This window comes from Telopea speciosissima, chromosome 2 (assembly GCF_018873765.1).
Source record: "Telopea speciosissima isolate NSW1024214 ecotype Mountain lineage chromosome 2, Tspe_v1, whole genome shotgun sequence".
Taxonomy (NCBI): domain Eukaryota; kingdom Viridiplantae; phylum Streptophyta; class Magnoliopsida; order Proteales; family Proteaceae; genus Telopea; species Telopea speciosissima.
Window position 1 is genome coordinate 73095381 of NC_057917.1, and position 24689 is coordinate 73120069.

Below are 24689 nucleotides of genomic sequence, written 5' to 3' on the forward strand. Positions count from 1 at the left end.
CCTCATTTGAAAAGACACCTCCGCCCCTTGTTTTGAGGAGGAGAAAAATAGACACATGGGAGTGCTGGCGTAGGCCACACTTCCGGATAGAAAACTACTTCCCAATATTTTATTATACTTTTGGCATAGATCTCAATGGAAAAAAAATCCAACGGTAGAATTTGATACGTTTAGGTAGTAGACCCATATGGTCTATTACAAATAAATTATGATGGGTCTCGCAGAATACGAGGCAGGAAGAGAGGAACGATTGGCTGTTGTGAAACGCCAACCACGTGGGAATCGAATCACAAAAAAGGCAAAAATATTTTTCTTTCTTCTTCTCTCTTCAACTTTCAAGTCTGGTCGTTCTCTGGCAGCTTCTCACAAAGTCAGGTTCATGAGTTCATCACCGTCATCACAGTCGTCACAGTACCATCTCCACAGGGCCTGAATTGAGGGTGAAGCTTGAGAAATTATAACCTAGAATGGGGAGCCAAGACCCCTCTTCTTCTTCTTTTTTCACAGTGTCTCCGCAAAACTGGAAACGTGTCATCTGCAAACCGTTGCGTATACACACAGTGAAGCACTGAAACGTGTTCCCATTTCCCAAGTTCATTACCATTTCGGAATTCATTTTCCCTTTCACTTCTTTGAATTTTCAAATAAGAGGTTTGAGTCGAGTCATCCATTCCAAGCTGTTTCTCTGCTTTCAATTCAAAGCCACTCTCTGGAGTTAGGGTTAGTGTTTTGACACACAGTGTAAATGGTCGTAAGCAAATGGAGGGAAGTGAATGTGGTGGGAAGAATGGCAGCTCGAGTGAGACCCGACCTCCGAATCCTTTCGCTGGAGCTTACCGTCAGTGTTTCAGCAGTGCTCATGTCGCGTCCCCTTGCAGGAAAACACTTGTTCGTCACCCGTCTCTCGTAAGTCTCCTTCTGATTTTTTTTTAAACAAATTCCAGTTACTGGGTTTTACTCTTGTTTTTCCCCATTCCGCTACATTCGGAAACGAATGCTAGTTCCGAAATATGCTGGTCATACATCACAAGGGGGTATTGGATGGCAATGTCTGCCATTGCCCAATAAAGGAAAGAAAAGAAGGCTAAGTTTTACTTTTTGTCTGTTTGTTTTCGATTCTATTGGCTGTATGGAGCTCTGAAGATGTAAAACATGGTGATGTTAATTGGAGTTCATAGTGGGTTAAAATTAAGCTAACGAAATGACGAAAATAAGTTGCTGTAGTTTGCTTAGCCTGTGAGGTTCGAGGAAATACATGCTTAGCTTAGGCTTCGTATCATGTATTCATGTATTACTTCGAATAGAGCTGATTGGAGAGCAAGGATCCATGTGTCTGATCCCATTTAGTTGGGATAAGGCTATGTTGTTGTATCTTGTCACAATGTTGCATCTGCTTGGTAGTTTTGATTCTTTGTGATTGAGAAATGCGGAAAGAAGTCTGGAGAATGAAAATGTAGCTCTCTGTGCCTTGCAGATTGTGTAAGTTATGTATGTGGATTTGGTTTTGAGTTTTTCCTCTTTGTATGGTTTCATTAAAAGTCGCTTTTTACTCGTTTCATTCGAGTTAGTTTTACCTTCTGTGCCCCCACTCTCAGCCTTTTTTGGGCAGAAGGGTTTGCTGAAATTCCTTGTTTGTCACCTGCTTCAAGTTTACTCAGTTTTGCCTTTCGAAGTTTTGGGTTGAATCACATTGGATTGCCTGATCCTATCAGTGGATCTGCCTGTCCGTATTGATCTGCAAGATAATGGACTGGGACCAACCAATCCAATCTCCTACAATCCCTTGAACCATCAAAGATATTGTTATTTTGTTATGGAAACTTATAATTTGCGTGGTGCTGTTACTATGATCTTCTTGATGTGCATGAAAATTTCAAATTAACTACTCTCAAAATTGATTGCATTTTTTATGGTTATGTAGTGCTAACTAATTATTGCTTGTTGGAAAATTTCATATAGAGATGGGGGTTGGCTATGAAGGATTTTGGCAAATTCATATAGAGCCAAGAAAATAAAAAATGCTTCCTATAGACGATTCATTTCGAAGATCTTCACATGCATTACACAGTAAAATTTAATGGACTCTTTAAAGCAAATGCATTAAGCATATGATCTTTGCAGTATTGCTGAGGAGGGACATATGATGCATGCTAGTGGGCTTTGCACTCTGCAGTTTTTATCATGACAGAGACAATACCTGTTCATCTTCTTTGTAGTGATAATGATCTTGCTGAGAAGCATAGTTGTCAAGGCGGTGGTGAGGTGTCTAAGCGCTTAGGCGACCAAGGCGCCCAAGTGTTATTTTTATTTCCCCTCTTTTCTAACATTATTTAGTATGCTACAATATGCACCTTATATCATAAAAAATCAACATTACGGCACATCAAGTCATCAAAAATCAACATTACGGCACATCAAGTCATCAAAAATCAACATCAAGTCATCAAAACTCAATATTAAGCCACATCAAGTCATAAAAAATCAACATAGTAATAGAAGACAGCAGAACTGAAGAAGCAAGCTATTGGAAGTTTGAAACAATTAAAACATACATTTGGTTTATATGTTCTTGGAAATTGGAATTGGTCATTTTCAGGTATACCTAATCGCACATTTGGTTTATATTGTTCTTAGGGTCTTTTTGGTATCATTTTTCATTTTGTTTTTGGCCTCTTTAAAAAAAATCATTATTGAAAACCATTTTGATCAAAAAATATAAACTGTTTGGTAAGTACTAAACACAATAGATTGTAGAATGAAAAATAAGTACCTACGTGTAAATAATTTTTATTACATTTTTGAACAAATGGGCCCAAGTCAAGGAAATTCAGCATTGAAATTCTCCCATCACTCTTCTTTCCCAAATCAATTCTAAACCATAAGGCCCCGTTTGCTTAGCTGAATAATGAGGGTGGGATCCTTAGGGGATTGGGACCGACATGATGGTGGGGTGGGAATAATTAACTAACACCATAGTTATCAATGCGGGAAGGCGACCATGGCGTTCTAGATGGTAAAAAATCAAGGTGACACCACCATGGCAGCAAGGCAACCAAGGAGTCTGGACGCCATGACGATGCCTTGATAACTATGACTGACACCCAAGGAAAAGTTAAATTCTACCAAAAAAAACCAAGGAAAATTTAAAGTCCCCATTCATTTTTCCAATTCTGTACTCGTTTGGTTGAAGGAGGAGAGAGAGAGAGAGAGAGAGAGAGAGAGAGAGAGCAACATCTCTATCTTTAGAGATCCATGCCGGCATGGTCTACTCCTCCTCCTTCTTTTTCTTTGATTTCAATCCTTTTTTTTAAAGCCTCCAGGGGGCAGAGGTTGAAGAAAGGGTTGCGGTTATGGGGTGGGGTTGTAGAGAGCAGGGGTGGAGGTTGCAGAGGCGCTGGGATTAGAGGAGGAGGAGGAGGAGGGATGGGTACAAGTTACAATTTTCAACATGCTTGAAACCCCTGTTGTAATGAGCAGAGACGCTGCTCATTACTCTCGATCGTGAGTCACAAGGTCTGAAACCCTAAACATACCCCTGGCTGAAATCCTTATTTTGATTGACCTGCACTTGTGACCGCCCTGTGCAAGAGAACATCTGCTCATCTGTGCATCACCAAGCATTATTGTAGCAGTGTGGCGAGGCTCTAAATAAATGAGCACGTGCTCTTGAGTCTATTATGATTTTGGGGGTGTTTTCATTTATTTTAAACAAAAACAAGTTTAAAAAATGATTCCAAACACATGAAAAAAATAAAAAATTGTTAGAAAATGAAATGGCAAATGATACCAAAAAGACCCTTAGAAAATATGATCTTATCAATAAGTAATTAGCTTGCTCTCGATTTAGAGGAAATGTTCTTGTTCTCTAAGAAATTTGATTGATCAAATGATTTTATTTTTACATGAGACTTTTTGTATTAGATAGAGCACAAAACCAGCTTTCCCCACAAATCCAAGATTGCTTAAATCTGATTTATATTGAAGGAGTTACGTTCCGGTCAAACATTATTTGGTGTGCGCGAATGCTGTCAAAATCGCTTTGATGAAAATATTTTTTTTTTTATATATCAAAACAAATGAATATTGTACTGCACTTTGGTTTTTAGCAATATTTTACCATATTAAGATTTATGGAATTTTTAGATTTGAGAAGAACCCCAACATTAGAAATTTGAAAATTTCACCTATCGCAAAAAATCCAGTTTTTGTTATTGAATTGGGGAGTTGACTTTTTATCCTTTTGGAATTTGAATTTTTTAAAACTATTTTATTGGATTCAAATAGAGAGGTATTTGCTTAATTATGAATAATATCTTAAGTAAATGAAATAACAAATATAAAAACATTTACTTAAATGATATTTTGCATAAATAAGTGCCAGATTCTGGTTCGATATCAATTAAACCAGTCCAAGGCGCCCTACAATAAGGCGGCAGCTGCCTAGACACCTAGAAATCCACCTGGGCGAGGCCTTGACAACTATGCTGAGAAGTTGGCAAGATAGCTTATACTTTGTGTCATTGAGTCAATGTGCAGCAGTCTTGTTTTTCTGATCCCTTCGGCTTTCTAATCTCCGTATAATAAAGAAACTGTAGCTTACCAATAAATTAACAATCTAAATAATTAAATAATTAAAAACTGGTGATGTTGGCTTGGAAGCATGGATAAAGTGAACATAATGTTTGCATATAAGAATGCAGATTTTGTGAACCATCCTAGAAGTAACTATAAGAACAACCCTCATTTATCAATTCGTTCACTTCCTATTGACACTCTTTTCTATATATCATTGTTACTGCTTCCTGTGAGGTGAAACGACAGGTAAAAGAAAGGTTCTATTTTCCTTGCTCCAGCAATGCAAGGCACTAGGAATTTTCTATTATTTCAATTGGAAAGTCTTTAATGTCATCTGCATAATTCTCTGCCAGACAACAAGGGACGAACATGACTAAAACTAGGAAGGATAAAATCAGAAATGAATGCATTTGAGGTAATTTCATAAGGAATCAGTGGCTAGTAGTGCAATCATTTCCTTATTAGCATGTTAAGTGGTTAATTTAATAAGCCGACTAAGTTCTCTAGCCTGAGCCTGTGCTATAGAACTGCATGTCGGGCCTGGGCCTGGGTCTGGATTGGCTGGATCAAACCCAGTATCTTACATTGGCAATTCACTCATCATTCTCTAAAGTGAATTGTTCTGGCTTGAGTTTGAGATTGGCTCACCATTTTAAATGAACTTTATGTTAACAAGGTTGAAATTCAAGAAATGCTTTGCAAACAAATTAATTTGGTGCAAGATAATAGTGAATTGTCCTTTGAGCAGTTGTTGTCAAACCTTTTGGTACAGCAGTTTATTTTCATGTAAATGAACACATGAACAAGAAACAGGAGCTGTCAGCTTCGTGTTTTATTATGCCAAGGCAGCTAAGATGAGACTGAAGTATGTTTAGTGGTTTATCCTTCAGTTACCTTTTTCCGTTTCTGTCTTTTCCCTATTTGGACTCACTCTCTTGCTACCTGTGGCTGCATTTCACTTTCTTACTTCCATCCTTTTATGCTACACTTTATATGCACTTCTTGTTCGTCTTTCGCTTATTTTCTTTATGTTATCATTTCTCCTTTACTTCCTAGCATACGATGGATTTTCTGGTGTACGTCCCACTGTTTTTATAAATTTCTTGAGCTTGGTTTCTGGGTTATGTCATTTTCTGTGCTTTCAACAGCTGCTATTTGGGTTCCTATTTGGTATTCTTTTGCTTGATTAAACTAATAGTTGGGTTTAAGAGAACTGTTACAGCATTTTGTACAAGTATAAAGATCAAGATTTAATTATTATTCTTTTTCTTTTATCTTTGTTAAAATAATATTGTCGTTAGACTTTTGCTCTTGCTGTTTTCCGTAAGAAAGTCAGATGGCAATGGCATATTTTATCTTTCAGAAATTTTCTTGTCTTTTGGATTTCTGTGGATTGAGGCAGTGAGTTGAGCTTTTAGCAGGTGAAAATGAAAACATCGGATGTCTCTATTGGGCCTGCATTGGGTGAGCATTGTGAAACTCAGTTCATTCCGGTTGTTCGTTCTGGGGGTTGGGCTGACATTGGCTTTCGGCCGAGCATGGAGGATGCTTATATTTGTGTTGACAATTTCACGCTAAAATATGGGCTCGAGAGTTTCTGTGAAGGTCCAAGTGCCTTCTATGGGGTATGTCTCTAAACATTTTTTATTCAAATATATGGTAAAAGATCTCTCTTGTTAGAAATCTAGTACTCATCAATTTTAAAAAGGCTGTAAGCCTGTAAGTGTGCTCTAACTGTGACTTACCTATACCCATGCTGAACGTGTGATGGATTGGACAATCACGCCAGCTACTTCAAAAGTTGCTCCAGTTGGATGATCTTAACTGTCTGATTTGTTAAATGGGGGAGGCTTTACGTTTATGGTGTAACCACACGGCATTGTTCATTAAATGTCTCCATCGGACCTCAAATTTTCTCTATCTGAAACTTCTTTGTGTGCCACAGAGTATCTTCACCCATCTTGGGTGATGTAACATGCTATGCTAAATGAGAAAGATTAACCATAGCTCTTTTCATCTGAGACTGCTAGAAATTTCACTGGATGATCTGGGCATTGGTAAAAGAAAAAATTAAGAATTGATATATGTTTACCAAAAGAAATTAAGAAATCATTTGAATGTGTGTGTGTTGAAGCCGAGTAAGAATATAGGATGCAATAGGCTAGAACCTTCTTCCAAGTCATTAATATTCTTGGCTACGTTCGATCAGATCTTTGACGGACATGGAGGAAAGCATGCCGCGGACTTTGCTTGCAACCATTTGCCAAGGTTCATCATAGAGGATGAAGACTTCCCAAGGGAGATTGAGAGGGCTGTTGCTTCTGCATTTCTTCAAACGGACACTGCACTTGAAGATGCTTGTTCTGTGGACACTGCCCTTGCTTCTGGAACGACTGCATTGGCAGCTCTTGTTGTTGGGAGGTTAGGGTCTTTCTCTCCAAACAAATATTTACCATTGTGTTTCTCTCTATTTTTTTGTTTACGTTGTTTCATTATTTTTTGGATGGTCAGTACATCCTTATATGGTGGAGGTTATTTGCAGTTCTTTATTTTGGGTATGCTGGCATTATTTAACTGTACCACTAATATTTCGGATAACCAATTTGATTTAATCCAAGAGGATCAACCGCAAGAGCAATTTATTTGTTTAGGAGACTAATGGAAAGATTTAGAGAATGTAAGAAGGATCTCCATTATTGACTTAAAAATGCTTATGATAGAGTAAGAGAGTTAATTTGGTAAGTATTAGAGAAGAAAAGTGGTTCAAGTATATATGTGGACATAGTTAAAGATTTGTTTAATTTGGTAGCAGTAGCGTAAGAACTATGGGTCTGTGTCGGGTAGTGAATTCCCAATTACAATTGGATTACATCAAGGATCAGCTTTAGGCCCATATTTGTTAGCACTAATCGTGGATGAGCTGACTAGAGACATTCAAGATCAGATACGTTGGTATATTCTTTTTGCTGATGATATAGTTTTGGTGGGTGAAACAAAAGCAAAGATAGATGCAAAGTTGGAATTATGGAGATCAACTTTCAAATCAAAAGATTTTATGATAAATAGAACAAAGACTTAGTATGTAATAATAAGATTGGAAGTGACGTGGTGAAAATTGATGATAAGGAGATAGCACAAAGTGAATATTTTAGGTACCAAGGTTTAATCATAAATAAAGAAGGAGAAATACAAGATGATGTTGCACAAAGAATTATAATAGGATGGATGAAGTGGAGGGGTGCGTCCGGAATGTTGTGTGATCAATGTATTCCTTTAAAACTCACAAGGAAAATTTTATAGGGCAGTTATATGACCAAAAATATGTTGGGCAGTGGAGAAACAAAATATGAACAAATTTTGCATAGCTGAAATGATGTTGAGATGGATGAGTGGCCAAATTAGAAAAGATAAAATAAGGAGCGAACAAATTAGAGCTAATTTAGAAGCAGCTCCGATATAGGAGAAGTTGCAGGAAAGTCGTTTTAGATGGCATGGTTATGTGCAACTGGGGCCTTTGAATGCTTCAGTATGGGTGGGGGGTTGATTTGATCCTGATTGGAGCTAAAAGAGTTAAGGGTAGACCTAAACGACTATAGGAGAAGTGGTGATGAAAGACAAGCATAGCTAAGGACTAGTAACTAGTATGTGATGCAGTGCAGGCCAACAATTGGACTTTAAAGGAGGTTCAAGTCTGGCCCTTATTTTGGGACTATTAATTATTTGATCCAGTTGATTTCTGCCCAGGTTAACCATCGATTCTGCCAAGATATGCCATTGACCAGTAGAGCTATATTCCAGATTTGGATAGATGTTGAATAAGCCTAAAGCGAATTGAATTCGGCCCATTCTGCTTTTGCCATATCGGCCAGTTGAATTGTATGGATGAGTTTGAGAGAAATCAGTAAGGACCTGTCCAGGTTCATTCCCCCACTCCCCATCGAACCAATGTATTTGGGAGATTTTCTTCCAATTTGGTGGGCCCCATAGCTACCTTGCATGGAGATATATTAGGAGGCTATGCTGTTGTTTGCATGGAGATGATTTTTAGGAGATTATTTTCAGATCTTATGGGCCCCACAGCCAGCTGCATTGGAGATCAAGTTGAAGACCAAAGGGCTATGTGTGAGGATCCCTTCCAAGGCAAGTCGAGTTGGTTTAGGAGTTTATTTAGGATAGCTTTTGGTTTCTTGCATGTGGGTTTTATTAGTTTAGGAAAGCTTCGATTTTTTTATTAGATTGCTTGTGTAATAGGACTCCTTGTATTGTTATTGGGGATTGGGTTTGCTTTAATACTGAGATATTTCTAGAAGATTGATTTAGGTTGTAATTGCATTATTATAAATAAATAACATGGCTGATCTAAAGCCAATTTTATTTTATGAAAATTTTGAGTTTTGGGTTCAGTTTGAAACCTTGTAATCAATTGTGAGATGCCTATACTATGAGAGGGTGAGAGGCTTAACCCGAATCTATCTATCTTCTTCTATCTTTTATTTTCTTTTAATTTTTCATGTTATTGTGTTGTTGGAATCTCATATTAATCTGCTGTTAGCTAGTACCTCCAAATAGGGTGTCAATTGGTCCGGTTCCTTAATGGTTTGGCCCTAAGGGGTCAGGACCAGAACCAGACCAATAAGCTAATCGATTTCAAACCTGAGATCCAGGACCATTAACTAATGGGTGGTCCAGTTCCGGTTCCTAAGCGGTTTCAAGCAGTCCAAAAAAAAAAAAAAAAAAATCTCAACACATGCTACATAAATTCAATAAATATTACAATAAGATTTAATTTCATTCACCTGAGATATGTAACCCACTATCATTTTTTTTTCCAAATCACAGAACGAGTCCATAGTACCTCTTGTTTGTAGTCAATTAATGAGTCGGAAAACCACCATCCTCATAAGTTAGGATTATTTTAAGGTATATTCTCAAGTTAGCATTCCCAAATGGACCTTTAAATTAACAGCCAAATCTTTGGTAAAATAATATATGAGACAAGCGGTAACAGTCAAAATGAAAGACTAAAAAAATAAAGAGTTTGACCTTAGCTCTCATGATCTTAAGTCTTAAGAACTATATAATATAGGGCAAATTTCACAGACACCCCCTATAACTATTCGAAATGACAAGTACACCCTAAATTTTGTCAAAATGGCAACCTTCCCCCTGACGTTAAGCAAGGTTACCCCCAAAAATTAAAATGTCGATTTTACCCTCTTAATAATTTAAATAAAAATTACTAAGATTCCATCATCTTCCCAAATCGAACTTCCTCATCACCACCACTGTCTCTCCGACCGCCACTGATTTCACCCAGAAGCCCATAAACAGGAAAGTATGACACGGTGAGCAGTAGCACCGCCGGCGACGCTCTCTGCGACCGGAGAGAATAAATTCCGGTCACAAAAAACTGTCATTTCATTTCTTCCCCTCTTCTCAACCGCCATAACAAATCAACGAGCTTGCGCACATCGTTCTGAAACTCAGATTTAGAAAATTTCAGTAGCAGGATTAACAATAACCGATCTCACGGCCAACCTCAAAGTTTATCTCCATCAAATACGTCAAATAGGAACACCATCAACTAAAAAGTTTGCAATTTTGATCCGTCTTTTAGTCTCCATAAAAATGAAAACCAGATTTGAAAGGATCACTGTAGAATCTATTAGGACTTGTAGAGGACAAGAAGCTAAAAACACTAACGAAATGAAAAAGAACAAAGCGATCATCTGAAACAGACTACTAATGGCACATCTTCATTACTTTTCTCTTTAATTTTTATATATACAGAGAGAAATAAGTTTAGATTTACAGAAAAAAAAAAAACTTACAAGAGCAATTCTCGTTAATTTGCGAGAGACGGAGAAGAAGAAAAAGGGAGCACCGGTGGCAGAGGATCAACTCGAGGTATTTGAATCAATATTCAAGAACTTCAATTGCCGACCACCATTGAAATCATCTGGGAACAAACTGACCGGAGCCAGAGAAGAAGGGGACTAGGTCGTTAGGGTTCCAACTTCCAACCACAGTGCTCTTTGGTTTCGCATTTTGAAGGGCAAGGGCTAGGTGAAGAGTTTCAGTTGCCGGCCGCCACTGATATCATCAGTGAATGCATTTAACCAAACATGTATACAGACAATGTTCTCATTCTCAGTTAAGAATGTACTCAGCGAAAACGATGAAGAAAATCTGGTTTGTATTTGGGATATTGGGGATTTAACCTTAAGGGTATAATAGGAAGTTCACCCTATGGTAAGGGTACTTTTGCCATTATAAAAGAGTTAACAGCCACTTAACTGCACAGACCTAACGGAGTGGACTAAGTTGAAATAAAAATATAAAATAAGGGTAGTGTGTTCCATTTTGACAAAATTTAGGGTGTACTTGTCATTTCGAATAGTTATAGGGGGTGTCTGTGAAATTTGCCCTATAATATATATTAGGATGTGAATTTGTTCCAGTTCCACCAGTTCCTAATTGGTCTATCGGATTTGGAACCGTGGGGAGACCAATAACTTATCGGTAGATCCAGAGCCAGACCAATAAGCTATTGGGTGGGTTGGTTTCGGTTCCAGCCCAGAATTGACACCCTTCAGCTACGATCCTAATGTAGTAGGTTGTCTTTGTCCTAGCCCTACATTATTTGGTATTATTAGTGCCTACCATGGCCAGCCATGAATTCTATTTCGGATTGATGACGGACCTACACCATGTGAAGATTAGTCCCTGGCTTACCAAAACTCGTAGTTGAGTTTTTTCTAAGTGGGGGTTGATGTAGTGCAGGCCCAACGATTGGGCTTCAAAGGATGTTCAAGTCTGGCCCTTGTTTTGGGGCTATTGATCCAGTCGATTTCTGCCCAGGTTAACCATCGATTCTACCAAGATATTTCATCGATCAGCAGTGCTATATTCCAGATTTGGATAGATGTCCTGTCATCCTAAAGAGAATCGAATTCTGCCCGTTCTCCCATATCGACCAGCTAAGTTGTATGGAGGAGTTTAAGAGAAATCAGCAAGAACATGTCCAGGTTCATCCACCCCCTCATCGAACCAACATATTTGGGAGATTTCCTTCCAATTTGGTGGCCCCATAGCCACCTTTCGTGGAGTTATATTAGGAGGCCAGGCCGCTGTTTGTGTGGAGATGAATTTTAGGAGACTATTTCTAGATCTTATGGGCTCCACGGCCAACTGTATTGGAGATCAAGTTGAAGACTAAAGGGCTGTGTGTGGATTCCTTCCAAGGCAAATCGAGTTAGTTCGGAGTTTATTTAGGATAGTTTTTGGTTTCTTGCATGTGGGTTTTATTAGTTTAAGACAATCTCTATTTTTTTGTTAGATTGCTTGTGTAATAGGACTCCTTGTATTGTTAATCGATTGGGGATTGGGTTTGCTTTTAATCTGAGATATTTCTAGAAGATTGATTTAGGTTGTAATGGCATTATTATAAACAAAGAACAAGGCTGGTCTAAAGCCAAGTTGAGTTTATGAAAAATTTGAGTTTTGAGTTCAATTTGGAACCTTGTTAATGGCTGTAAGATGCAATTGGAGTGAGATGCCTGTACTATGAGAGGGTGAGAGGCCCAAGGAAGGGGGAGAGAGGCTCAACCAGAATCTATCTATCTTCTTCTGTCCTTTATTTTCTTTTAAATTTTCATGTTATCGTGTTGCTGGAATATCATATGAACCTGCTATTAGCTAGTACCTATGATCCTACTGTAAATTAGGTTATCTTTGATCTAGCCCTACATTATTGGGTATTAGAGCCTACCATGGCCAGCCATGAATTATATTTCGGATTGAAGATGACTGTGCACCATGTGAAGATTAGTCCCCGACTTACCAAAACTCTTGGTCGAGTTTATGCAAGTGAGTGAGGAGGGGGGGGGGGGATTGATGCAGTGCAGGCACAGCAATTGAGCTTCAAAGGATGTTCAAGTCCGGCCCTTATTTTGGGGCTATTTATCTAGTCGATTTCTGCCCAGGTTAACCATCGATTCTGCCAAGATATGCCATTGACCAGTAGAGCTATATTCCAGATTTGGATAGATGTCGAGTCAGCATAAAGAAAATCAAATTCTACCCATTCTGCCATATTGACCTGTTGAGTTGTAGGGAGGAGTTTGAGTGAAATCAGCAAGAACCTATCCAGGTTCATCCCCTCCTAATCGAACCAACATATTTGGGAGATTTTTTTCCCTCAATTTGGTGGGTCCCCATAGCGGCCTTGTGTGGAGATATATTAGAAGGCCAGGCTGCTGGTTGCATGGAGATGGTGTTTAGGAGACTATTTCTAGATCTTATGGGGGCCCACAGCCAGTTGTAGTGGAGATCAAATTGAAGACCAAAGGGCTGTGTGGAAGGATTCCTTCCAAAGCAAATCGGGTAGGTTTAGGAGTTTATTAGTTTAGGAAAGTCTATTTTTTATTAGATTGCTTATGTAATAGGACTCATTATATTGTTAACCGATTGGGGATTGAGTTTGCTCTTATTCTGAAATATTTCTAGAAGATTGATTTAGGCTGTAATTGCATTATTATAAATAAAGAACAAGGCTGATCTAAAGCCAAGTTGAGTTTATGAAAAAATTTGAGTTTTGGGTTCAGTCTGAAACCTTGCTAATGCCTGTGAGATGTAGTTGGGGGTGAGATCTTTCTACTATGAGAGGATGAGAGGCCCAGAGAAGAGTGAGGGTCTCAATCTGAATCTTTCTATCTTCTTCTTTCTTTTATTTTCTTTTAATTTTTTATGTTATTGTGTTGTTAGAATCTCATATTAACCTGCTGTAGCTAGTACCTACGATGTAGGTTAGGTTATCTTTGAGTAGCCCTACATTATTAATGTAGGAGCTAGTTCAACTAAGAACCAACCTAATTTAAGACCAGATTAAGAGTAATCTAGTCCCAAATAACCCACAATAGTCAAGCAAGCAACCAGCAAATAACCCCAACAGCAGGGTGCACACTAGGGCAGAAATTAGGCTTTAGGGTTCAACTAGAACTCAGAGTTTACAGCCAAGAACAGGGGCTGTAATAGGGATTGAGTACAGGCCTTGACAGGCTGAACCAAATCGCCAAACTAGGGTTCATTTGAATGTTCAGAACACAAGTATCCAACAGGTCATTAAATTAGAAAGTATGAAAGTGAGTGTGTAAAAAAATCAAACCAGCCAGTGGAATGCAACAAAACTCTGGTCGAGTGGTGCTTCTATGGAGGAGAAGCACTGCTGAAAATCTCACTTAGGTCTGATGGTTGAGTTTAGAGGTATGAGGGTGACACCAAAATAGAAGGTTAAGGCCTACAGGCCAAACCAGCCAGCAACAGTGGCTGAAACTGGGGTTTGAGTGGAGCCCTTGGTGGTGTGGTTCTGCTCTCCAAATCTCAACAGGTTCTGATGGAGGGTTGTGAAGATGTGGGACTCAAAAAGTTGCAGCAACACATTGACTTGCAGGAGCAGCAGCAGAAGTAGTATCCTTCAATCGATTGGAAGTAGCAGTACTAAAGGAGATCGAGCAGAACAGGGAGAAGATAGGAGAAGAAGATAGAAGAAAGGAGGTAGGGGGAATGGCTTTCTCAGCCTGGGTCTCTCACCCACAGCCATCCCAGCTGTTGAAACAAGGATATTCTCCCATAATCGATGGCTAGCAAGGCCTGAAATTCTATTCTTCAAAATCTGTTCCTTCCTTGCAATAGGGGGGGGGGGTCCTATTAATAGTTTAGGCAAGCTTACAATAAAAATCGAAACTAATCCGAAAATATAAAGTAGGGAGATAGGAAACTACTAAAACCTAACTAAAATAGAAGGTAACTAAAATTAGAAACTACTAAGGCTTTATAATTCAGTCAACATGCAAGGAACATAATTAGACACTAGTAAATTTAGTAACTACTAAGGGCTGCAATCATGAAAATAGAAACTAAGTTGCAGCAATCCTAGTTGATTGATCAAGGGAAAAGGCTGTCAAAATCGTGGAGCATCTTTGGGCAGCTTCTAGGAGCCCTGCTGGGCTGGCTTGAGCTGGTCCTTTTCTGGCCGAAAAGGACCTGGTTCGAAGGGCCAGCTGGGTCTGGTTCTTATGCTTCTTCTTCTGGCCAGGATCTACATCACAACCCTACAGTAGGATCAATGTACTTTCTTGCAGTGGAGATCTTAAGCAAAAAACCATAAGAAACTGAACCACATAACGCTATTTTGAGGGGGTCTTCAATCAGCAATCGATTGGAAAATAAAAGAAAATGAGAAGAAGATAGAATAGTATAGGATAGAATTGGATTGAGCCTCTCACTCTCTTCCTTGGGCCTCACACCTCTCATAGTATAGGCATCTCACGGTCTCACCCCACCTACATCTCACAGCATAGTTTAAAATCTCGCGATATCTCGGTTTCTCGGGCTGGTCGAGATGGCCAAAATATCTGAAATATACCGAAATATTGTTGAAATATGGTATTTTTTCTGCCATATTTTGGCACTCCATCTCGGTGGGTTTTTGGCTATATTAAGGCCTAATACTTCATGTACACCCTTATTTAAGCTAAATAAACACATTTAAACCTTCATATTGCAAAAAAAATGAACTCAAAGTGGTGTTTTGGGTTTGCACCCTTGATTGATAGTATACGGTCGCTAACCCTGATGTATAAATAGTTAAATACACATTGATTAGGTACTAAAAGACATATAAGAAATTTCAACAAAGTAATGAAACACAAATAACTCATAAGTCATAAGTCATAACTCATAAACTCAATAATAGTCAATAGTTCAATACTCAATAGTCAATACACAAAGTCACAAGTTCACAACTCACAAGAGTGCAAGACTCACAAGAAATATCACGAAATATCCCGAAATATCACCGAAATATGAACTTTTTCCATTTCGCTTTGCCATTTCGTCTCGGTACTGTCGAGATTTCCGAAATATCCCGATATATCGGCGATATTTCGCGAAATCTTGAACCATGTCTCACAGTCATTAACAAGGTTTCCAGCTGAATCCAAAACTCAAATTTTCAAAAACTTAACTTGCCTTTATTCAACCTTCTTCTTTATTTAGATATCAATCGCTTACAACCTAAAATCTTCTAGAAGCATTCCAATCTACTTGGTTAACAAATAAAGAGTCCCACTTACATAAGTAATCTAATAAAATATAGAAACTAGCTCTAAGTTAAGAAAATCCACACGCAAGGAACAAAAACTGAATCCTAAATTGCCTTCTAATTAGATAACTGAATAAAATCTCTCCTAAACCAGATCAGTCTGACAGATCAATATGCCTTGGAAAGAAGCCTCCATGCACGAGTATATTGGTCTTCAAAATTGTCTTTATACAGCTGGCCGTGGGGCCCATAAGATCTGGAAATAATCTCCTGAAAATCATCTCCACGCAAGGCTGCAACTGTTTCCTGAATTATCTCCACACAAGGTTGGCTATGGGGCCCGCCAAATTGGAAGAAAATCTCCCAAATATGTTGGTTCGATGTGGGGAGGGGGGGGGGGGGAGAATGAACCTGGACAGGTTCTTGCTGATTTATCTCAAACTCCTCCCTACAACTCAGCTGGTCGATATGAGCAGAATATGTGCTCGATATCCCAAAACTCCCTGCTTGCTCAATCTCTTCTTTGGCCAGAATCGATGGGCTGAATGTGGTCCAAATTATGACCCAGGAACATGCTGAAACCGATGGTCTTAACAACAAAATATGGGCAAGGTTTTGGCCTATCTTGCAGTCCCATCAATTTACCAAATCTACATCAGTATGTCTTTGAGTGGAGCTGACTGAAGAAAAAGGATCCATGTCGCCGACCCCATTTAGTTGGGATGAGGCTGAGTTGAGTTGGTACTGATTTATTGCAATACATGCAATTTTCTGGGACCTGGTGTGGCTCGTTTACCTCTCAAAATTTGTGTGTTGACGCTTAATCTGTCAGCTTGTCTTTCTTGAAACATTTGGTTGGCCATTCCTGATTGAATGGTCTTGGCCGGGTTGGTGGCAGGCCTGTCACTTGTTTAAACCATTCAACCCATGACTTTATGCCCCAAAATAGGTCAAAGGCTGGTCCAGTTTTCAAAACACTAATGATGGTTTTCAACATGTTTTTGGCCTTGTAAGGTAACCTCTCCCCCTCCCCCCCTTCTTTAGATCTTAAAAGTAACAATTTGTGGTATTTAGGTCATTTAAGTGCCTATGTCCAGAGAAAGTATTCAGATTCGTTGTTCTTTATGGACCATGTCACCAAATTCGGTGCAACCATAGAATTTGCTGCCTAGGGGTGTCAACCGGTCGGGCTCGGTCGGGCTTAGCCGGGCCTCACCAATTTTACAGGCTGCACTGTGTCCGACCGTTTAGGCATTCGGGCTTGTCTTGGGCGGGTATGGTACGGTTTCATTTTGGTCGGTCGGTGTTCGGTCTTTAATCGGGCCAGCCTTATTCGGGCTAAATGGGCCTAAATCGAGTCCAAAACGGGCTAATGAGCCGTTTAACTCTAAATGGTCTCTAAACGGTGTGGGCTTACTAATTGACATGCAACCAGAATTTTAAGTTCAAACCATCACATCGTTGGGCAGTCACGGTACACCTCAACTCAAAGTCAAATAAAGCTTATCCCAACTAAAATAGCAACACAACACCGAATAGAAGCACATCTAACAAAGTAAGTAGAGGGAAAAATAATAGCAGCACAACACCGAATAGAAACACATCTAATAAAGTAAGTAGAGGGGAATAAAAAAATAGCAGCACAACACCGAATAGAAGCACATCTAACAAAGTAAGATCTAAGATCTAAAAACTAAAACTAAGCCTCATCTCATCTACGTTAAGTGTATCTAACCAATAAATGTCAAAGACCAACAAAGAAACAAACAAAAAAAGGAAATTTGGAGGGAATGGGAGGGGAAGTTTATAAGTTAAAGGGTCGGGCTGTAACTGGGCGGTCTAGGTCGGGCCTAGAATCGGTTGGTCCGGTCGGGCGCCCGACGGGCTAGGACCCCACACCGGGACCGCCTGATTACTAAACGTGTCGGGCTTAAGCCCGGCATGTTTAGTAATCGGGCCATTAAGCCCGGCACGTTTAGTAATCGGGCCGGGCCGGGCTTTAATCGGCGGGCTTGGTCAGGCCGGGCCTGGAATTGACACCCCTACTGCTGCCAATGTAGCTGGGGTCATGAGGTATCTGATTAAGTAGCATGTGAGGGGTCCCATTCCTAACCAATCTTAGCTAGTACTTTGGTTGCATTTGTCAGATTCAACTCCGAGCTCTTTTGATCTTGTTTATAGCTCTTTATCCCTGGCAAAGATGGCAGATTAATGTATATGCATGGCATGTGGGGATTGGGAAAACCTAGAGGTTACTACTTATTATTGTGTCTCTGGTCAAAATCACTCTGATTCCACAACAGTATTCCATTTTCCTATAACAATCTAAGATGGTTAGGCTGACTCTCTCTCTGTGATGAAAGAATGAGAGGGAGACTCTCAAACCTGTGAGAGAAGAGAGAACTCGGTAGAAAGAGGAGAGATTGCAAGAGACGTAGAGAAAGGGAGATTTGTGATTAGGTCGAAATAGACCCACACGCCTCCTATTTATACATTCATATATGGAAGCCCTAATACATGCAAAAAGGTGAAAATGCCCTTAGTATACAGTACCCAAAAAAAAAAAAAAGGGGACTGCCGGAGTTGGGAAGAGAGAACAGTACTTCCCTTGCTAATAAACTCCAACAATGTCCATCCTGCCCTATGAGCATGTTATTAACTCCCTCTTAAATGATTCCTTCTCCATTAATCTTACAATGGCAATGCCAAAACCCCCTAATGCATTTGTCATCTGGTATTTGGAATCCATTCAGACCTCTTCACAATGTGCAGGAAATGGTGAAGAGAAAGAGGTGTGTGTGGTGGTGGGGCTGTGGAAGGTGGCGGGAAAAGAGAAGGGAAATGTTTGGGGAAGGGGGAGTTGGGGGTACTGTGCATTATTAGGAAGATCAAGTGTGGGCCTCATGTTACTTACATGTCAAGCTTGTGATGTAGTTGCTCTAGCTTGGTTGGACAAACATGAACCACTTTGGAAGCCCAAACCAAGTATTGGTTCTATACCAATTTTCTGGTCTGGCAAGGGCTGGTAGTTTACGTAGGATGCAATATTTTATTTTATTTTATTTGATTGGGTTGATATGTAGGGGATTTTTTGCTTGGGGTTATTTAGTTTCTATTTCAGTTGGTTTCCAATTTAGTTAGATTTCTATTTTCATGCAAGAGAGTCTTCTTTATATTCAATGTAATATGGTTCAGAGAACTAGAATTTGAAGAATGACAATGAGATTGAATTGAGGTTGCTGAGTGTTGTGTGCTTTACTGGTCGAGTTGGTCGACCACTGCTACCCCTCTTCTTCTTCCCTTCTTGATCTAGAGATCGAAGCATGAAAAAGACCAAAGAAAGAAGAAGAAAAAAATTACTGTTCACGTGAACAGTACCTTGCAACACTGGTCACGTGAACAGTGATTTGGGGGCTGATATGGACTGCTGGTTTAGAGGAGTTGATTTTTGATGTTATTTTTAATATTAGACACTTATTTAGTTTTCCTATTTAAGTTATAATCCTAATTGGGAATCCTAGTTAGAGTCTAATTTCTATTTTATAGGTTTTATTAATTAGTTTCTTACTTAGATTAGGATTGGGTGAGAAGCCCACCTCTAGGTTCATCTGTAAAGCATCTTATTTTCCGAGTTCATGTGTTTGATGCACTAATTTCAACATGATTACACACACCTATCTACTTTGCTTTGTGGGTTTTCTCCAGCTTTAATGACTTGCATTTATTGTAGGTCATTGGTGGTTGCAAATGCTGGAGACTGCAGGGCGGTAGTCTCCCGTCGGGGCAAAGCAATAGAGATGTCGAGGGATCATAAGCCAGTCTGCATGAAAGAGAAGATGAGGATAGAAGCTTCAGGAGGGTATGTCTATGATGGATATCTGAACGGGCAGCTTAATGTTGCTCGTGCCCTGGGGGATTGGCACATGGAAGGAATGAAGAGCCGGGAAGGTGGGCCCCTTAGTGCTGAGCCTGAGCTGATGAACATGAACCTGACAGAGGAGGATGAATTCCTGATTATGGGTTGTGATGGGATCTGGGATGTCTTTAGGAGCCAGAATGCGGTCGATTTTGCCAGGAGGAAGCTCCAGGACCACAATGACCCTGTCATGTGTTGCAGAGAACTGATTGATGAGGCTTTGAAAAGGAAGAGCGGGGACAACCTAGCTGTTGTTGTGGTGTGCTTCCACTCAAAGCCTCCACCAAGCCTGGTTGTGCCACGTGCAAGAGTGCAGCGGAGCATATCTGCTGAGGGTCTACGGGAGTTGCAGGGTTTCTTGGATAGTTTTGAGTAACTAAAGTGGTGATGGGTTAGTTTTCTGATCGTACGTTTTAGCTGTCGGGGTTGATTTTGAGGTAATCATCCAATTGTATCATATGCGGCTCTTAACAGATTCTTCTTGTTTCATTTGATTCTGGTTTTCAACTTTTATTTTTGTCAAGAACTAACCTAGATATGAAAGCACTGTCAAGCCCTACCAACCCCAAAGAATAGGTTCTTCTTGGGGATGGAATATATGAAACTGGAAAATTTTTGCACTCTGTTTCCAATTAACTGATGCATAATGGTTTGGCTGTTCTATCAGTGGGCATGTAATAAGCTGCAGATGGAGCCTGGCCGATCTTGTGCATCTGAGCATCCTTATAAGTTATAAGCCCATTATATTCCCCTTTATGAAATGACATTTCTGCCCCTATTGGGAGAGGAGACAGGTAGAGACACAAGCTAGCACTGGAATAAGCCACGCTCCCAGACATGAAACAAACACCGAATCATATAATATAACAGCCATTCTATCTTCGATCATTTTCATCCCTCTTCCCTGCTCTTCTATTTCGTTTTATTCTACAACTGGTAGCTGCTTGTGCCAAAATAGAGTTTTGAAAATTCATGACTATGGGAGAGTGTACAGAAGTTCTTAGAGTATCATAGGCATGCATGTCAATACATGGGAGGATATCTCATTGAATTAGGACTTGAAATTTGACACGTGATTAATCCAAATCATGTATTAATTCATTTGTCTTAATTACCACATCATCATTCCATGTGGCACCAGGATTGCCACATCATTGAATTAGGCCTTGAAAATTCACACGACTAAACCAAACTATGGCTCTATCTGGAATATTCCCACCCCTATTTTTTTTTTTTTTTGGGTTGAGTGAGAGAACATTCTTCTCCTCTCTCTCTCTCTCTGACCATCGGTAATGGTATGAGCTACTAAAAACCCTTCTCTTCCTCCCTCTACCACTCCATATCTTCAGTTGATGGCCATCGGTGGTCTTAAAAAAAAAAATTAAGGGTAATTTACACATACCCCCCCTGAGGTTTGACGAAAGGATGATTTTACCCTCCAGTTTTGGAAAATTCTGAGTACCCCCCTGAGGTTTACAAACTGTAGCAGATAAACCCATTCCGCCAGTTTATGACTAACACTTAAAATCAAAAGGTAAAGTGACAAAAATTCCCCTTCAAGAAAAAAAAAATAATAAAAAAACATGCAACTCATTTTCCCCAAATCGATTGGGGAAGATGAGTTACAGGTATCCCCATTGATTGCTCCATCCATGGCTTCTAATGGAACATCTCCGATGAGCTTCCAGTGTTAATTTGGATTAACGAAACTAGGGTTTTCTTGGTTTTTAGCATATTTCCAATGATTCAAGGCAGATTCCAATCCGGATCTGATTGCTGGGTTTTAAACCTGATGAGATGCAACTGAAGAATTAAAATTTCCAGTCCATATCTTCAACTCTTCAAGTCTTCAACAATGCAAACGAGAAAATTCCCTAGCGTTCTTCTTCCTTGGCACAATAGGAAACATCAGCAAACGTGTCAACAAGCAGTTAAAAGAAAACCTCGAACATGTGCGGCTGTTAGTGTCTCACCTCTGTTCTGAATCTCTTTCTAGTTCGGAGTCTCTTTTAAGTTTCAAGTTTAACAATTACTCTCTCCCTCTCTCTCTCTCTCTCTTAGATCATGTCTGTCAAAGATTCACCTCCAACTCTGCTCTTATTTCTTTCTTGCCTACTAGTAATCACCATTAATGGTTCTTGTTCAGTAGATCCACTTCTTTCCTTTTGCACAAATCCAGCCCAATATAAACAAAACAGCACATTTGAATCTAACCTTAAGCTACTTCTCTTGTACCTTTCTTCGAACACCTCTGTCTCAGGTGGTTTCTATAATACTTCAGTGGGCAACGACACGAACCAAGTCTATGGGCTTGCGCTCTGTAGAGGCGATGTCAACCGCGATGTTTGTCAGAATTGTGTGGAGAATGCAAGTCGAGAAATCCATTCTTTGTGTCCTCTGAAGGAAGATGCGATTATTTGGTACGAATATTGCCAACTGCGCTATTCGTACCAGAAGTTCTTCTCTATGATGGTTTATGCTGGAAAGTATCCTCCCTGGAATGATCAACAGTAAAACGTATCGAACCCAAATAAGTTCTCCCAGATTTTGAATGGTTTACTGAATGAACTTATTAGCCAGGTTGTTGCACAGAGGAATAAATCATTGGAAATATGCTAAAAACCAAGAAAACCCTAGTTTCGTTAATCCAAATTAACACCGGAAGCTCACCGGAGATGTTCCATTAGAAGCCATGGATGGAGCAATCGATGGGGATACCTGTAACTCATCTTCCCCAATTCCCCAATCGATTTGGGGAAGATGAGTTGTAGGTTTTTTTGTTTTTGTTTTCTTGAAGGGGCATTTACCTTTTGATTTTAACAGTGTTAGTCATAAACTGACGGAATGTGTTTATTTGTTACCGTTTGTAAACCTCAGGGGGGTACGCAAAATTTTCCAAAATTGGGGGGGTAAAATCATCCTTTCGTCAAACCTCAGGGGTGGTATGTGTAAATTACCCAAAAATTAGAGAAGAAGATGAAGAATGACACGAAGAGTTGCCGCACAAAGAGATTGAGAGTGGTATCGATATGAGATGTCTATACCGATCGATATTTGGATGGAGAGGAACCTTAGGAGATGGACATCCAACTCTTGTTCCTTTGACCTGATTTGGAAAGCCTTCTTTTTGGATGTCTCCCCTAAGCTTAGTTTTTTGTCTCATAAAACTTTTTTGGATTCCCCAAGGAACAGGCATACTGTTGTATCTTGGGGTTTAGATAGTGCTCTTTTATGGCCCCTTATCCCCCCCTTAGTTGGGTCTGGGGTCTGCTTCTTTCCCCCTCTATCTCCTTTGTATATTCCCCCCCCCTCTTTCTTTCCCTTTCGCCTCCCTCGGGCTTTGGTCATATATTTTTTATTCAACAAAAAAAAGAGGTATATGTGCAGTGTACCGTATCAAATACCGGATACCATACCGATTGACACCCTTAACCAAACATTGCTATTTTATTACATCCATGGGAGAGTTTGGTAATCATACACTGGTCATCCCCATCCTACCAAAACTAGGGGTTGTCAAATGGTCCAAATGGTTGGTCGGTCCAATTTTTGGTTGGGATGAACCGGTTTCGGGTGGATAATGGGTGAAATTGAAACCGACCCACTAAGGGAAGTATCGATTTCATTCGGTTTCAGTGCAGTTTGATTTTGGTTTCTTCTATTGGTTAGGTATCAGTCTATTAGACTGCTATCAGTTATGCCTTATTTACAACGTCAATTTCGGTTTATTTCTTTTTATTGTTTTTTATGGGTTTTGTATCAGTTTCGGACCTTCGGTCGGGTTTTTAATCAGTGTCATAATACACCAAACCAAAATCGGACCAATAGGAAATCGATTTGGTTGTGTATGGGTTTATTCAATCGGGTTTGGCACCCGTAACCAAAACCCCTCTTTCCAAAAGGGGGCTTACATATCTCAAATTTAATGATTTTTTTTTTTTTTTTTTGGGAAAGGGGGATATTATTGAGAGGAAGGGGTACAACCAGTAGCTTCAGTCACACATAGTTCATGAAGCCATCGCATGGAAACTGGCCAATCTGTCGCGCACCCAAGAGACAGGGCCTTCCTAGCCAGGGCATCTGAGACAACATTCATAGCCCGTGGAACGAAAGAGAAAACAACTGAAGAGAAAGAAGTAAGCCTTCGCACGTCACTGACAAGGTCTTCCACTTCCCACACCAAGGTCTTTCTGTCCTCAATGAAAAGAACTGCATCCCTGCTATTGGATTCCACATGGATATTGTCAAAACCCAACTCCAGAGCAGTAGTTAAAGCACTGCGAATGGCAATCATCTCTCCTTGTATGATAGAACCGAAGTGGTGAGGGAGGGACCTCGCCATAAGAAGGGTCTCCCGTATGATCTCTGAAACCCATTCCCAATCCCCCTTTAGCAGTACCTTTTGGTAACGCTGCATCGCAATTAACCTTTATCACTCCCACTGGAGGGGGGGGGACCAATGGAGGGTAGTAGGAGGGATGTCCTCACCGATACTCGACTGCTGCAAACCAGACTTATGGGCCACATAATCAAATTCTAAGTAGGCCTTCTCTGCCATTTGAATAACATCTGAAGGAGTCCATACCTTCCCATTGAAAGCCAACTCATTTCGAGCCCTCCAGAGATACCAACAGAGAAAGGACGCCCTGGAGAGAGATTCCTGAGCCTTCTTCTTATCCTGTTTAAACCAGAAGTCCCAACTCTGAATCCAATCTGCCAGCCGAGGAGAACCATCAGGTGGGAAAAACTGCAGAGGGCACCCAAACCAAGCACACCGTGCAAAAGGGCAATTGAAAAGAATGTGGTCACTCGACTCAGAAGAGGCTCCACACCTAGAGCAACTAGGATCAATGTTAATCTACCGAGACAGTAAACCCGCACCTGATGCCAGCGCTTCATTGTAGGCCCGCCAGAGGAAGGATTTTATCTTCGGCAAAGTTTTAATAGACCAAATACGGTTCCAAACAGAATCTGGAATTTGTTCTCACTGTCGTCTCCTTGAAAATGAAGCCTTAGCCCACTGGTCCAAATTGGACGAAATTTTACACCTTTGCTTGTAGGATTATGATGAGGAACTCTAATTAAATTAAGAAA

General features: G+C 40.0%; 1 protein-coding gene across 2 annotated transcripts; it reads left to right on the forward strand.

The window, feature by feature from the left end:
- The first annotated feature begins 646 nt into the window (after positions 1-646).
- On the forward strand, positions 647-20227 carry LOC122650106 (probable protein phosphatase 2C 57). Of its 2 annotated transcripts, none has more exons than XM_043843407.1 (4): positions 647-906; positions 5994-6200; positions 6785-6996; positions 19410-20227. In XM_043843407.1, exons 1-4 carry the CDS (start codon positions 760-762, stop codon positions 19969-19971), a joined length of 1128 nt encoding a protein of 375 aa, XP_043699342.1. In that variant the 5' UTR covers positions 647-759; the 3' UTR covers positions 19972-20227. The 2 variants fall into 2 exon arrangements, with proteins under 2 accessions (XP_043699342.1, XP_043699343.1); XM_043843408.1 differs by having other exon boundaries at positions 648-906; positions 5997-6200.
- Positions 20228-24689: the final 4462 nt, after the last annotated feature.

What these genes read in the sequence shown, in the direction of transcription:
- LOC122650106 (XM_043843407.1), top strand. Translation starts at nt 760, where the DNA reads ATGGAGGGAAGTGAATGTGGTGGGAAGAATGGCAGCTCGAGTGAGACC. An exon ending in TTGTTCGTCACCCGTCTCTC is followed by an intron (nt 907 to 5,993) that starts GTAAGTCTCCTT and finishes TTGAGCTTTTAG; the next exon opens with CAGGTGAAAATGAAAACATC. An exon ending in GTCCAAGTGCCTTCTATGGG is followed by an intron (nt 6,201 to 6,784) that starts GTATGTCTCTAA and finishes ACGTTCGATCAG; the next exon opens with ATCTTTGACGGACATGGAGG.